Source organism: Pelophylax lessonae (assembly GCF_965119305.1).
Source record: "Pelophylax lessonae genome assembly, chromosome: 2".
NCBI classification, from domain to species: Eukaryota; Metazoa; Chordata; class Amphibia; order Anura; family Ranidae; genus Pelophylax; species Pelophylax lessonae.
Window position 1 is genome coordinate 82,838,394 of NC_138769.1, and position 16,906 is coordinate 82,855,299.

General features: G+C 42.9%; 1 protein-coding gene across 3 annotated transcripts in view; it reads left to right on the forward strand.

Annotated features, from left to right (window-relative positions):
* The window catches only part of NCAM2 (neural cell adhesion molecule 2), a 491,943-nt gene that overhangs the window by 370,519 nt on the left and 104,518 nt on the right, over positions 1 to 16,906 (forward strand). For all 3 annotated transcript variants that reach the window (XM_082247052.1, XM_082247051.1, XM_082247053.1), the window contains 3 exons: positions 35 to 131; positions 1,024 to 1,197; positions 3,528 to 3,647. In XM_082247052.1, coding sequence (XP_082103178.1) covers positions 35 to 131; positions 1,024 to 1,197; positions 3,528 to 3,647 — 391 coding nt within the window. The remainder of the gene's footprint in view (positions 1 to 34; positions 132 to 1,023; positions 1,198 to 3,527; positions 3,648 to 16,906) is intronic.

Genomic DNA, 16,906 nt, shown 5'->3' on the forward strand with positions numbered 1-16,906 from the left:
ATTAATATATATATATATTTTTTTTTAATTTAAGATAACTCCAATATCAGATAATGATTTTGGACGATATAACTGTACAGCCATAAATTCAATAGGATCAAGGATCCAGGAATATATACTAACTCTGGCTGGTAGGTGTTACACAGTCATGATTACCATATTTGTCTAAATGTTTATTTGTCTTCAATGCAATGTACTCTTGGGGGTGTGTGTATATCCGTGTGTTGGTGGGGGGGGGGGGTCAACAGGAGGTAAGAATTGCTGTAGGAAGAGAAATTTCAGGAGGTGTGCTAGGTGTAGGGTGATTTGGCGGAGATTTGTGCTAAGAGGGGAGATGGGGGAAGAGGATTTGTGTTAGGATGAGGGATTTGTGCGGCAAAAGGGTAATATGGTGGGGGGGATTTGTCCTAGGAAGGGAATTTTTTTGGGAGAGGTACTTGTTCTAGTAGGGATGATTGGGGGCCGTTTGTGCTAGGAGGGGATATTTGGAGGGATTGGGGAGGGGAATTTTTGCTAGGAGGGGGGATTTGGAGTGGGGGGAGAGGATTTGTACTTGGAGGGGTAATTTGAGGGTAGAGGATTTGTGCTAGGAAGGGGGAATTTTTTTGAGGGGGGGGGCTGTGCTGGAAGTATATGTGGAATGAAATGATTTGAGCTAAGCATGTAGATTGGTGCTCAATTTTTTTGGGGGGTAGGAAGGGATTTTTTTTTTACAGACATAATGCTCATACATCTTGGGGGGGGGGGGCGCAATTTGGTAATGTTTGCCCTGGGCTCTAGCTGATGTTTTCCCAATGCTGGCCACCACCATGCACAGCTGCACCAGATTTTGCACTCTCCAGTTTTAGTAAATCAACCCCAATGTGTTGCTTTCTCTTAGAAAAGGCTTAGGCTTAGATGTACACAAATGCTGTGCTCTTCAGTCAACCCTCTATAAAGTCTATAAAAAAACCTTAAATATACACTCTGCTTGAATTTAACCTTCCTTTTTTAATGAAGTAATGCTTATTATGCTTGTTTTAGATGTACCTTCCAGTCCACATGGTTTGCGAGTTATAGAGCTGTCACAGACATATGCCAAAGTATTTTTCAACAAGCCAGACTCACACGGCGGTGTGCCAATTCACCATTACCAAATGGATTTTAAAGAAGTGTCATCGGATATTTGGAAAGTTGTTCATTCACACGGAACTCAAAGTGAGTTAAGTAATGTAAAAATGAGAATTAATATTTTTATATTGAAGTACAGTGTATGTTCTCTTTGTGGCATTCAGAGTTTCGATATCTTGATTATATTTTTTCAAGAATTTAAGGCTGTTATTTTTATCCTGAAATTTTAAAATGTTGGTTGATTGCATATATTAACCCTGCCCCCTTCCCATCCTCCATCTCCTTGCAAGCAACGCCCTTCTTTTATGCTCACTACACTATGCATTTGAGCCTAAGCCATTTGTCCTTTCTTAACTATTTTTTTACCTTTTCTTATATAGGCCCCATTCACACCTGCATTTTGCGCCAATGAGCATTTTTTTGTGCTCTGTTTTTCTTTGTGCTTTTTTATCACACATATTTTCCTGCATGTTTTGGAGCATTTTTAATGCAACAAAATGTGCTTTTTCTAAATGCATTTTGCATCAGTGACCCGAAGTATTGCAGGCAAACATCTAGGCAACTAGAATCTCCAGAAAATTACCAATGAACTTTTTCTCAGTACAAATTTCCATAATGTTTAGAAAAACCCTTGACTAGCTAAAAGGCAGTAATATTCTTGTGTAGTTAATAGCAGGTGTTCAGGAGCCTCCTACAGAGAAAAGGTTGTACACAGAAAAATAGAACCTGAATAGAAATGATAGGGATTTAATTACTGAACAATATTATGACAGATAATGATTAATAAAGTATCTTCCTAGCAGAACTAATCACATTCTTGCTTGTATTTATTTAATTATTTTTAATTGGTTAACCACAAACTAAGGCAGTTGTAATGGTTATTTTTTTGCTGCATATGTTCTTTTGCAATGTGTATCAATTCAACTCCAATGCCCAGTTATAGTCATAAAAATCTTAACACTTTAGTTGAATGAACCCTGGGTCAAAAACAATAATAATAATAACAATAGATTAAAATATTGTCAGTTGTCCTTAACCACTTTGATACTGGGCACTTTTATCCCCTCCCCAATCCGGCCAATCTTCAGCTTTCAGTGCTGTCGCATATTGAATGACAATTGCGTGGTCATGCAACACTGTACCTTTAAGAAATTGTTAATCATTTTTTTCACCCAAAAGAGGTATTTAATCACCACTTGTTTTTTTTTTTTTTGTTAAACAAATGGAAAAAGACAAAACATTTTGAAAAAAAATAAAAACATTTTCTTAGTTTCTGTTATAAAATTTTGCAAATAAGTAATTTTTTTCTTCTTTACTGATGTGCACTGATGAGACTGCCCTTATGGGCACTGGTGAGGCTGCACCAATGAAGCGGCACTAATGGGCACTGATTGGTGGCATTAATGGGCACTGATAAGCTGCAGTGAAGGTCACTGATAAGCTGCACTGATGGGCACTGATAAGCTGCACTGATGGGCACTGATTGGTACTGATGAGGCTGCACTAATAATCAGGGCACTTGCCAGTTATCAGCTCTCCTTTCCTCACCAAGACACAGCGCAAGGGGAAAGGATTAGCAAGCCTGTTTATATGTGATCAGCTGTGATTGGGCACAGCTGATCACATGGTAAATGGCCACTGTGATTGGCCCTTTACCATGATCCGTGGTCAGCTGCGTTAAAAGGACACAGCGGTCACAGAGAGTGCCCAATATGTGCCCCAAGAGAGACAAAAGATGACTACAGCATGATACTAAAGTGGGTAATCTGCTTTACAACTTCTGAGCATGATTTGCTGTTAGCACATTCAGCCTTACTAAAAATAAAATTCTTCATTGTAACTAACTGGAATTCACAAAAATCTGACCAATACATAAAGATTCTGATAGACAGCTTCAGCTCTTTACTGAATAAGGCTAATAATCCTCTTCATAACTTCCCCTTATTACTTTCATCAGATTATTGTGTTTACTTCAAACCTATGTTCATGTCATTTTCTAAGGGACCTGGTCAGAATGACACAGCAAAGGCTTCCTTCCTTTACTGCAAACTGCTACTGCCAATTCATAAAGGCTAGTATAACATTACTGTGTGTGCTGCTAAGGTTTGATTCACCCTAGAATTCAGTATCCACGATGATTACCATCATTGCTGGCCTTCATTGCTGATCTGGGGTTGACAGATCAAAACCAACCTGAGGGGTCACCTTTAATACTCCCATACAGAAAATGGACATAATAAAATAAGGAAACATTGTTTCATGACTGAAATAAGCTTATGGTTGTTTTAATACTTTTAAAGGTCACACTTGATACAATGCTTAATGCAATTATTAAAAGTTATTTTTTTAGGAAGAATATGTGTGGTTTAAATGCTATTTATTTATTTATTTAATGTGATTTTTTTTTGTTTTAATAGCAATTGTTGTTCTGGGCAATTTGGAAGCTAACACAACATATGAAGTCAGGGTTGCTGCTGTTAATGGAAAAGGACAAGGGGAATATAGTAAAACAGAAATTTTTCAGACCCTTCCAGTTCGTGAGTATATATATTTTTTTAATTGTCCAAAGATTTTTTTTTTCTGTTTCATACACATAAATATCATAGAACAAGTATTGCTCTTGTAAGCTATAAAACAGCTCTAATTTGTGTGCCTCTGTTATTTATTTTTATTTTTATACTGTGGCATGGCTTTCTTTGAAATCATAGCAAACATTAACCAGCTGCCACCCCTGTCTATTCAGAATGCCCTTTCTATCCTCTGAGGCAGTCTCATATACAGTAGAATGGCAGTTGGCAGTACTTGTGATGTTAGATCTCTGAAACAAAGTAAAACTAAATCAAAGAGGTGCACAAATTGCAAATAAAAGTAATGGCTGGCATCTTAGGCAGAATGTTTGCTTTTAAAAGTTTAAGGCTGGCCATGAATGCCTTGTTTTTTTTCTGTGACACTCCTTCGCTGTCAGATTACACTGAATTGGCTGCAGTTGGTTGACCAGGAAACAGTCCCATTCGACAGCAATCAATCATTAGATCGACTTTTGTCGAGTGGAAGCAGCCATAGATAGATCAAAATTCGGATGGTCCATGAAGAATTCATTTTTATCTATGGGTAGCTTTAGAGACTACAGATTTATTACTTCTAAGCTTAAGTTTTAAAATGATTCATGTCCATCTAATTCAGCCTATCACAGCTTCTGGGGTCAAAGAATCCCTCCTGGCTCTGTAAGGACAATCAGATCAATTTCATGGATCAAATAGTCCCATTTTATCCTTTTTTGTAATTAAAGCTTTGGATATTAGAGGTTAAAAAGCACCCAGGGCATAATAATAGTCCAGTGAAGTAACATTCACTAACATTTACTGCAGGTGTATCATCCTTGTACATGTTATAACTACAATGATTGATTCATGGGCGGTAAATGTTTGGTGAATGTCACATTACTCTCCCCCAGACTTTTTAAATACAATGGCCGGTTTTGTCATTCTATGAAAAAATACACTAATAAGTGCATTTAAACATCTCAAATTTGCGGCATGGTTGTACTCTTTATTGCAAAGTAAAAGAAATTATCATGTACTTCAGTTTATTGTAGAGGATTGTAAATTCCAAAGTAACTACATATTTAGTGATCTGATTAATAAAAATGATATTATTCATAATGACAAAAACACACCATTACTAAATAATGGCTATATATTTCTATGGAATATTTAACAAAAGAAAACTGCTATTACAGAACAGCATGCATCTTTAATTCTTCATTCATTCTGCTAGGATATAAAATATGTAAATGGTAAACTACAGTCCTTTTTAATAATGCACATAAAGTACATTTTACATGCACTTGCTGAAAGTTCTTAAAAAAATCTGCTAGTACACTAAAAATCCATACATGATTAGCAAGTCATTCAGAACAATAATATAATACTCTTAATATGTGTAGACACACATAGTCACCTCTCCTTTTTCTCCACCATTGCTCTGTTCAGTTTCCAGAATACGGGAAAGACTTCTTTCCCTAGTCAAAGCTCACACAGGGCCCATCCACATGTAATAGTATGGTCCAAGCACCAGAGCTGATGCATAGAATGAGTGACATGCCCCTCAAAACCCAGAAGTACGGGGTGTTTACATTTTTACTAAATGCTGAACAGAGTGGTTGGAGGAGAGAAGGAAAGGAGAGCATAGGTTTTTGGAGCACTGTACATTTAAAATGAAACTGTTCCTTTACCCCGTATGAACAAAAGACAGATTTACTTTAGTGTGTGTAAAATGAGCCCAAAAAGGAAGCCTGGACTAATACAAACATGGAAGCCACCATTGCTGATCTCCATTTGAAAAAAGTCAGTTGACCGGCTGCTTCGGATTTTAATACTTTTAGAGTCACTAATCCAGAATCCCCTTATCTGCATGCTTATTCTGGGTCAGTGATTCCAAAAATTTTGAGACCATTAGAATATTAAGAAAACCACACAACTGGCATTTTCAGAGTAATATCGATATATGCCCCCTAGTACTAGCTTCCTATATAAATCTCTTGTATCCGTGAATGGTTTGTAAATGTACAGTATATTTACATGTGGAAATCCTTATTATAAATCCCTATCTAAAGCCTGCTCTACTTCCTGCTGTGCTGCACAATGACTATACATTACTGCTCCTCTCATTGCATTTGGATGGCTTTATTGAAATCAACAGTCTCACCATAAGGCACAATTACATTTATCCAGCCTTTGGACTTATGCACACAGACGCTTTGCAGTAAAAATATGGTCTACCGTAAAAATTCTAGCATATGCACCTTCCTAGGGAACCATACCTGGCCTTAGAATGACTGCACAGGGCCGTACATGGGAAAAATCCAATGCTTTGGTACATTGGCATAAACAGGTGCATGAAGGCATGCGTATTTGGTGTATTTCCCAATCCCAGAATTTCTATGTTTTGGGAATATGTCATATGAGCATGCGCAATCACCCAAATATGGTACACATACAGATATTCACTTCTGTGGTCAGCTATAAACACCACCTGTGGCCCCCTGGAGAGTAAAGTACCAGGATTTTTTGCTCAATCATATTTTATGCCTCAAAGTGTCCATGTGCAAGAGGTCTAAGACTGGCTAAATATTTTATTAACAGTCACAAAGAAAGAATATGTATCACATTACCGGATGTACAGATATGCACATAATAATAACAATAAAAAGACTCTGAAGTTTCATTTTAAAGTAAAAATACAGTTCATTTTTTGTGACATCATTTCTAGAAAAATAACACTTCCATTTAATAGGAATTACTATTATATAAACCTGAAAAATATCTGGGACACCATGTTTTTTTTCATGTAATTTTTTATCATTCCTTTGTGTTAACCTGACCCTTAAAGACTAGCTAGTGTGAGTAATGTAAACCAAATTATATGAACAAACTCAACTATAAAGGACATAACCAGAAGAACAATAAATTAACTTTGAATTATGTCAAATTCACAGTCTAATATAACAGTGCAAGTGTCACATCTAGCCACTCCACATCTAAAAGACCTCATAAGAAACTCAGCCCTCTCATGAGATATTATATTTCCTCTAACATAGCTGGAAGATATATGTTTTAAAAAAACAAAACAATGTTCCTCAGATTTATGAGGTCTCCTAAGTAATCCTTGGCAACAATCTGTGCAGCCTAGTTCTGTTTTTCGACACGGGGCACAGAGGTCACTGACATCATGTTAGACCTTTTCAGCTCCAGTTTGTTCAACCTTAAAACATGTTTACAATATTTTTCTTTCAAAATCCTCTCTCTAAAGATGAGATTTGTGATTTGTCACAAAACATTTTTAATGAATTGCATAATATGAATAATATTTTGTATTCAGACAAGACTTTAATTAATGCACTAAATGGATCTATGAACGCTGCAAGAAACAGGCATAAGTATAATTAAAAGATAAAAGTTAATGTAATTGCTATAATTGCTTAATTTAGGTGGCATTTTTTCAGCATTGAATGAATAATACAGGCTGTGCTCAAGTGCTCTTACTCTATACTGTATATGTGCTAACTTTAAAATATATGTATAAGTTTATAAGCCTTAGGGTAATATATGCAGGAAAAGGAAATCTTATTCTCTGGATTAAAAAAAAAGCATATGAGAAATTGCTGGTAAAACAGCAAGCATATAGAAGTAACGCTTACCTGAGCCTGCTAAAAAGTCATCTAAAACCTTGCTAAAGCTATTATTGAAGGCAAATTTGGGTGCCTGCATATAATCTTAGCTTTTCTGTTGTGTGCCACCGGCCTGGAGAAAGACTTTACAACATCATATTAATTATTTGTAGCACATATTTGAACTTTAGAACTGATATTATATGGGGATATGATATTATATTTATTTAATCAGCGCTGCTTCAAAATATAGGGGTTAAAAAAAAAAATATTGGATAACACAGTTAGATATATAAAAAAAAAAAAAACATGCATTAAAATGTTAAATATTTGACATTGTCTTGATATCTGCCTCCTGTATAGTAGAATTTAAAGCCCAACTCTGAGAAATTTGAAAATTCATTCCAAGCAGTGGGATTGTGCTTTGCCTTGCAGGGGTTTAGTCCAGGGGAGAGAAACAGCACCTTAACAGACCTGATCCGCTGCTATTATGGCAGATGGCACTCCCCTACACTCCAGCGGTGGACTGTTCATCAGCGTCATTACATCTTATGCAGGGCTTGATGACATCAGGAGCTTAGACCACTGGAGCAGAGGGGTTAAGCTTTTGTAGAGACCAATCAAGCACCACAGAAGGGCAGAGGGTTGGGTAAATTTTCTTTTCTATATCCCAAGACCTAAATGAACAATTAATCCTTGTAGAATGAGCACAGCTCCACTGCAAGAGATGATTAGTATATTTCTCAGATTTGAACTTTAATCTTGGAGAGGGAAGACCAATTGGGCTCTGCTGCAGTGAACATGTGCTAACATCGATTGCACTAACATAAGGAGAGAGCAAAGGGAACCCCTGATGAAGTGCTGCTCATTCTTTGCCCAAATAACAGGCTGAGGGCGTGGTATATTAGAGCTTTTGACCAAGTTGTGGTCTTGCAGTGAAAATGGAGAATGTGGTTGTGTCTGGATCACAAGAGTGGCTGCTGAGTTTTTAAATTAATTTGGCATTTGAAATAGTTTTCATACGTGTATTTTAGCCTTGCTTTTAGCTGTATAGAGCAGGGGTCTCCAAACATTTTATACAAAGGGCCAGTTTACAGTCCTTCAGACTTTAAGGGGGCCAGACTGTTGCCATTGGGAGTAAGAATTGTCCTGGCATCATTGAGAGTAAACAGTGCATCAGTAACAAACAAATGGCCCCTGTTCCCATAAATAACTGACCTTCACAGCAAGGAGAACATGAACGGGCAATGCATGAAGGACAAAACCAGAGAACATTATCAGCTCAACTTACTACCAGTCTGCTTACCAATCAAATTAACCTGTCTAACAGTATGTATTAAAAATAGGGGTTTAGTTAGCACACAATTGCAAATGCATGCATAGGCTGCAGGGCCCCTTCAGGCACCCTGTGTTACCTGTAGTCCTAACCCTTGTAAATTTATGGGAGTGTCCAACAGTGGGAGCACATGCATTATAATGAACAGATAGAGGGCAGATGGGCCAGGAGGTAGCCCAGTCCTCCTTGAACGCACAGTGGCACACTGGACCCCCAACACATAGCACAATTGCAGCAAATGCTCCCAGTGTGTACCCTCATCAATATTAAACCCCTGCTTTTAACGCATACTGTTAGACAGATTAATTTGGTTGATAAGCAGACTGGTTGGTGAGTTGAGTTGGGAATTTTCTCTGGTTTTGTCTGGTAAACAGTACACCTTTGGCATTAGGGGGAGAAATAATACCCCACCATTGGTGTCAATGGGAGGAATAGTTCCCCATTGTCAGTGTCAATGGGAGGAATAGTTCCCCATTGTTGGTGTCAGTGGGAGGAATAGTTCCCCATCGTTGGTGTCAATGGGAGGAATAGTGCCCCAATGTTGGTATCAGTACGAGGAATAATGCCCCATTGTAGGGGTCAATGGGAGAAATAATGTCACATCCTTGGTGTCAGTGGGAGGAATATTTCCCCATCATTGGTGTCAATGGGAGGAATAGTGCCCCATCATTGGTATCAGGAGGAGCAATAGTGCCCCATTGTTTGTGTCAATGGGAGAAATAATAACCCATCCTTGGTGTCAGTGGGAGGAATAGTGTCTTGCAACAGTGGGAGGAAAAGTGCCCCAAGGTCCAGGTAAAGGCAAGCAAAGGACCGAATCCGGCCACTGGTATAGAGTGTAGTTTATATATGAATCTAGTGCTGACAGAAGTGGGAAGCTATGCTTTTGTAGACCTGTTTCTCAAAAAACAATCTGTCTATCTGTCTCGGGCTTCAGTAGTCATGCTTTTAGTACACACTGCAAAAAACCTCTGCAAAAATGGGACAAAGTCTGCAATGGTGCTACCTTCTGGTGTGACACTCTCAACAGCCCTGCTACCAGATATGCTTACCAGAGATGGCTTCCTTTTCTAGATATATATTTCATACCTTGTATCACCCCCTTGCCCTTAGATATTTCATTTCTACAGTGTACATATGACACACTGATGCAAACCTAGCTTGCATCAAAGAGGACAAAGATTTGGTATGCAACTCTGCAAAGGAAACAATCAAACTATTCATACCAAAGGGTCCATTAACCATAAAACAGAGTATAATATATGTTACATGAAATACATCTTGATATGCCTAATTTTTATGGAGGTAAATACTCTCTTCTGTTTAATCATTATACCCATTAAACTGTATGCTAAACCAAAAAGGTTATCTTTTGTTTTAGACTGAGGTAGGCTTATAAATAGGGTTGAGCGGACACCTAGATGTCCGTGTTCGACGGGTTCGGCCGAACTTTAAAAAAAAGTCCGGGTCCGTGTCCCGGACTTTTACCGAACTTTTCCCGGACACCGAACCCCATTGAAGTCAATGGGGACCCGAACTTTAAGGCACTAAAATGGCTCTAAAACACCAAAGGAAAGGGCTAGAGTGCTGCAAATGGCAGCAAAACGTAATTAAGAGCATGGCAAGTGCTCTGCAAACAAATGTGGATAGGGAAATAACTTAAAACAACAAAAAAAAACAGAAAAATAAAACAATGTTCTTCTTCATCTCTGAAGGACGAGGCCCATATGGAGTAGGAGGGAGGTTGAGGTGGTGGTGGATGTGGCGGTGACATAGGCGTGCGCACAGGGTGTGCTGGGTGTGCCTGGGCACACCCTAATCACCTAGGGCACATAGCATTGCCAGTGAGGAGATGGGAAAGATCTCCCTGGGACCTGCTCTGCTCTATTTCTCCTTGCCTACAGGTACATGGCCCCGATACATTACTCTCCCTGCTGGCAAACACATGCATGTGTATTTCAACTTTGGGGTGCACACCTTAATGCAATAGGCTGCGCACACCTATGGGCGGTGTAGGTGGAAGCGGCGGTGGAGGAGGACCAGGGCCGGATTAACAGCATCATGGGCTTGGTGCTGAGGATTTTGAAGGGCCTTAGGGCCGTGCCTTGCCATGCACCCAGAGGAGGAAGGGTGCAGCCATGCATGCCTAATTCAACATGGGATGCTGTCTCTGAAGCCCATAAACACATCCATGCATCGCCAACTGTCCCTCCTTGTCCGGCCTTCACGCTGTGTGGGGAGGTTCTGAGGGTGCTGCCTGGGGAAGCGAGCATAGAAGCCAGACTTCTGTGTTTACAAGTGACAGAAGAGCGGTAACAGTGAATATGGCCAACCCGGGGCCTATATAAAAGGTAGGGGCCTGGAGCTGCAGCTCCAATAGCCCCTACATTAATCTGGCCCTGAGGAGGAGGACGAGGTAGCCAACACTGCTTCTTTTCACAAATTTTAAATGAGGGTACACCCCAAAAGAGTGAGAAAGAGCAAAAATGGAACAATGGGTGGGTAAGGTCGGTATCCATTGCTATTCTGCACAAGGTACGGAAAAGTCCCGTGGGATCCATGCCTGGTTCATTTTAATGAACGTGAGCTTGTCCACATTGTCTCTGGACAGGCGGCTGCGCTTGTCTGTTATAACGCCCCCAGCCGTGCTAAATACCCGTTCAGATAATACACTGGCTGCAGGGCACGCCAGCACCTCCAAGGCGTAAAGGGCAAGCTCAGGCCATGTGCCCAATTTGGAGACCCAGAAGTTGAAGGGGGCAGACCCGTCATTCACTACATGTAGGCGTGTGCACACATACTGCTCCACCATGTTGGTAAAATGCTGCCTCCTGCTAAGACGTTCCATCTGAGCTGCTGGTGCTGCTGTTTGTTGTGGCGTGCTGACAAAGCTTTTCCACATTTCGGCCATGCTAACCCTGCCTTCTGAGGTGCTGGCGGTGCCCTGGTTGCGTTGGCGACCTCCTCCTCCTCCTCCTCTGCCTTGTGCTTCCACTGTGGCCCCGCTGTCAGATGGGAATGCCAGCAGCATGGCGTCTACCAGCGTGCGCTTGTACTCGCGCATCTTGCGATCGCGCTCCAGTGAGTGAATTAAGGACGGTACGTTGTCCTTGTAACGGGGATCCAGCAGCGTGGCCACCCAGTAATCAGCACAAGTTAGAATGTGGGCAACTCGGCGGTCGTTGTGGAGACACTGCAGCATGTAATCGCTCATGTGTGCCAGGCTGCCCAGAGGCAACGAAAGGCTGTCCTCTGTGGGAGGTGTATGGTCCGTGTCCTCTGTATCCCCCCAGCCACGCACCAGTGATGGCCATGAGCTGGCCTGGGTGCCACCCTGCTGTGAACATGGTTCCATCTCCTCCTCCAGCTCCTCCTCCTCCTCCTCATCCTCCTCATCCTCCAGAACTGTGCCCCTGCTGGACAATTGCGTCCCTGGCGTTTGCGTGTGCAGGAACCCACCCTCGGAGCCCCTTGCGAATGACTGCCCTGAAAGCCTTGGAAATGTTACCTCTTCATCCTCCTCCTCCTCCTCATCCTGTGCCACATCCTCTTCCATCATCGCCCGAATTGTTTTTTCAAGGAGGCATAGAAGTGGGATAGTTAAGCTGAGAACGGCGTCATTGCCACTGGCCATGTTGGTGGAGTACTCAAAACAGCGCAACAAGGCACACAGGTCTCGCATGGAGGCCCAGTTATTGGTGGTGAAGTGGTGCTGTTCCGCAGAGCGACTCACGCGTGCGTGCTGCAGCTGAAACTCCACTATGGCCTGCTGCTGCTCGCACAGTCTTTCCAGCATGTGCAAGGTGGAGTTCCACCTTGTGGGCACGTCACATATGAGGCGGTGAGCGGGAAGGCCGAAGTTACGCTGCAGCGCTGCCAGGCGAGCAGCAGCAGGGTGAGAACGCCGAAAGTGCGCACAAACGGCCCGCACTTTCTGCAGCAGCTCTGACATATCGGGGTAGTTTTTAAGGAACCTCTGCACCACCAAATTCAGCACATGCGCCAGGCAAGGGATGTGCGTCAAACCGGCTAGGCCCAGAGCTGCTATGAGATTTCGCCCGTTATCGCACACCACCAGGCCGGGCTTGAGGCTCGCTGGCAGCAACCACTCATTTGTCTGCTGTTCCATGCTCCTCCACAACTCCTGCGCGGTGTGTGGTTTGTCCCCCAAACAGGCAAGTTGTAAAACTGCCTGCTGTCGTTTACCCCTGGCCGTGCTGAAGTTGGTGGTGAAGGTGTTACGCTGTCCGGATGAGGAGGCGGTAGAGGATGAGGAAGCGGAGTAGGAGGAGTTAGGAACAGGAGGCAAACTGAAGCGCCCTGCAATCCTCGGTGGTGGAAGGACATGCGCCAAATTGCTATCCGCCTCAGGCCCATCCGCCACTGCATTTACCCAGTGTGCCGTTAGGGAGATATAACACCCCTGACCGTGCTTACTGGTCCACGTATCCGTAGTTAGGTGGACCTTGGCACAGATGGCGTTGCGCAGTGCACACCTGATTTTTTCCCCCACTTGGTTGTGCAGGGAAGGGATGGCTTGCCTGGAAAAGTAGTGGCGGCTGGGCACGACGTACTGTGGGACAGCCACCGACATAAGGTTTTTAAAACTGTGCGTCTCCACCAGACGGAATGACAGCATTTCAAAGGCCAATAATTTTGAAATGCTGGCATTCAGGGCCAGGGATCGCGGGTGGGTAGGGGGGTACTTCCTCTTCCTCTCAAGTGTTTGGGAGATGGAAAGCTGAACGCTTCCACGGGACATTGTGGAGATGGTTGTTGGTGACCCAGGTGGTGGTGTTGCTGACAGATCGTCTGTTTGCGGGGTGGCAGGTGCCGGTATCACTACAGATGTGGCTGGAGCGGCCGAGACTGCAGCAGAAGAGGAAGCAGGATGAGCCAGAGACGTTTCTTGGTTTTGAAGGTGTGTACTCCACTGCAGCTCGTGCTTTGCACTTAGATGCCTGATCATGCAGGTTGTGCTCAGGTTGAGAAGGTTCATGCCTCGCTTCAAGCTCTGATTGCACAGGGTGCAAACCACTCGTGTCCTGTCATCAGCACATTTTCTAAAGAACTTCCACGCTAGAGAACTCCTTTGAGCTGACTTTGGTGCGCTCGTTCCCTTGCTGCGTTGGGCAGTAGCGGGCGTAGTGTCTAGGGCACGGCCGCTCCGCTTCTGCACCCTGCTCCCTCTTCTGCTGTGCTGGTGGCTCTGTGCGACCACCGCCTCTTCCTCCAAACTACTCAGTTCACCTGCATGACGTTCATTCCATGTGGGGTCGAGGACCTCATCGTCCTCCACATCATCTTCCACCCAGTCTTCACCCCTGCCCTCCTTGTCGGTCTCCACAATGCTGAACGCCGCAGCAGTTGGCACCTGCGTTTCGTCATCATCGGAGACGTGCTGCGATGATCCTTGCATGTACTCATCTTGAGAAATAAGTGGTTGGGCATCGCTGCACTCAATCTCTTCCACTTCTGGGGCAGGGCTAGGTGGATGGCCCTGGGAAACCCTGCTGACAGAGTCCTCAAAAAGAATAAGAGACTGCTGTATGGCTTGGGGCTCAGACTGCTGGCCTGATTTGCAAGGGGGTGAGGTGAAAGACGGTTGGACATTGGCTGCAGGTGCCAACTCTGACCTTTCTGCAGTAGACTGGGTGGGAGACAATGTGAAGGAACTGGAGGCACTGTCAGCAGCAAACCAATCTACTATCGCCTCAACTTGTTCTGGCCTCATCACTTCTAGGGGCGTTTGATGCCCTACCAAATACTGATGCAGGTTCTGTCGCCTACTCACACTTGAGGAAGGTGTTTCACTTGTGCGTGTAGCTGGCACAGATCGACCATGTCCTCTCCTTGCAACAGGAGCTCTACCAGCAGCACCACGACCCAGGCCACGGCCCTTATTTGACGGTCTCCTCATATTTCTGTAATTTAAGATCTTGCCCTAGAAAGGTTTTTATTGAATAGCGGAATAGAAAATATGATCCAAAAAAAGTGTATGTATATCACACGTACACAACCACACTAGGCCCCAATTACTATTGTTTGTACCCCTAAAAGGCTAGATGAGGAGTAGGGGGAGTATGGAACAGGCAGCACCCTCAAACCTTCAGAAGTATGAGATGAACCCCAACAACTTGGAAAGGTGGATCTCTCTCACACGTACCGACACAGACTATCCCGCAATTCAATTGATCCTCAAAGGTTTTTATTGAATAGCGGAATAGAAAATATGATCCCAAAAAAGTGTATGTATATCACACGTACACAACCACACTAGGCCCCAATTACTATTGTTTGTACCCCTAAAAGGCTAGGAGTAGGGGGGGTATGGAACAGGCAGCACCCTCAAACCTTCAGAAGTATGAGATGAACCCCAACAACTTGGAAAGGTGGATCTCTCTCACACGTACCAACACAGACTATCCCCCAATTTAACTGATCCCCAAAGGTTTTTGATTAAATAGCGGAATAGAAAATATGATCCCAAAAAAGTGTATGTATATCACACGTACACAACCACACTAGGCCCCAATTACTATTGTTTGTACCCCTAAAAGGCTAGGAGTAGGGGGAGTATGGAACAGGCAGCACCCTCAAACCTTCAGAAGTATGAGATGAACCCCAACAACTTGGAAAGGTGGATCTCTCTCACACGTACCAACACAGACTATCCCCCAATTTAACTGATCCCCAAAGGTTTTTGATTAAATAGCGGAATAGAAAATATGATCCCAAAAAAGTGTATGTATATCACACGTACACAACCACACTAGGCCCCAATTACTATTGTTTGTACCCCTAAAAGGCTAGGAGTAGGGGGAGTATGGAACAGGCAGCACCCTCAAACCTTCAGAAGTATGAGATGAACCCCAACAACTTGGAAAGGTGGATCTCTCTCACACGTACCAACACAGACTATCCCCCAATTTAACTGATCCCCAAAGGTTTTTGATTAAATAGCGGAATAGAAAATATGATCCCAAAAAAGTGTATGTATATCACACGTACACAACCACACTAGGCCCCAATTACTATTGTTTGTACCCCTAAAAGGCTAGGAGTAGGGGGAGTATGGAACAGGCAGCACCCTCAAACCTTCAGAAGTATGAGATGAACCCCAACAACTTGGAAAGGTGGATCTCTCTCACACGTACCAACACAGACTATCCCCCAATTTAACTGATCCCCAAAGGTTTTTGATTAAATAGCGGAATAGAAAATATGATCCCAAAAAAGTGTATGTATATCACACGTACACAACCACACTAGGCCCCAATTACTATTGTTTGTACCCCTAAAAGGCTAGGAGTAGGGGGAGTATGGAACAGGCAGCACCCTCAAACCTTCAGAAGTATGAGATGAACCTCAACAACTTGGAAAGGTGGATCTCTCTCACACGTACCAACACAGACTATCCCCCAATTTAACTGATCCCCAAAGGTTTTTGATTAAATAGCGGAATAGAAAATATGATCCCAAAAAAGTGTATGTATATCACACGTACACAACCACACTAGGCCCCAATTACTATTGTTTGTACCCCTAAAAGGCTAGGAGTAGGGGGAGTATGGAACAGGCAGCACCCTCAAACCTTCAGAAGTATGAGATGAACCCCAACAACTTGGAAAGGTGGATCTCTCTCACACGTACCAACACAGACTATCCCCCAATTTAACTGATCCCCAAAGGTTTTTGATTAAATAGCGGAATAGAAAATATGATCCCAAAAAAGTGTATGTATATCACACGTACACAACCACACTAGGCCCCAATTACTATTGTTTGTACCCCTAAAAGGCTAGGAGTAGGGGGAGTATGGAACAGGCAGCACCCTCAAACCTTCAGAAGTATGAGATGAACCCCAACAACTTGGAAAGGTGGATCTCTCTCACACGTACCAACACAGACTATCCCCCAATTTAACTGATCCCCAAAGGTTTTTGATTAAATAGCGGAATAGAAAATATGATCCCAAAAAAGTGTATGTATATCACACGTACACAACCACACTAGGCCCCAATTACTATTGTTTGTACCCCTAAAAGGCTAGGAGTAGGGGGAGTATGGAACAGGCAGCACCCTCAAACCTTCAGAAGTATGAGATGAACCCCAACAACTTGGAAAGGTGGATCTCTCTCACACGTACCAACACAGACTATCCCCCAATTTAACTGATCCCCAAAGGTTTTTGATTAAATAGCGGAATAGAAAATATGATCCCAAAAAAGTGTATGTATATCACACGTACACAACCACACTAGGCCCCAATTACTATTGTTTGTACCCCT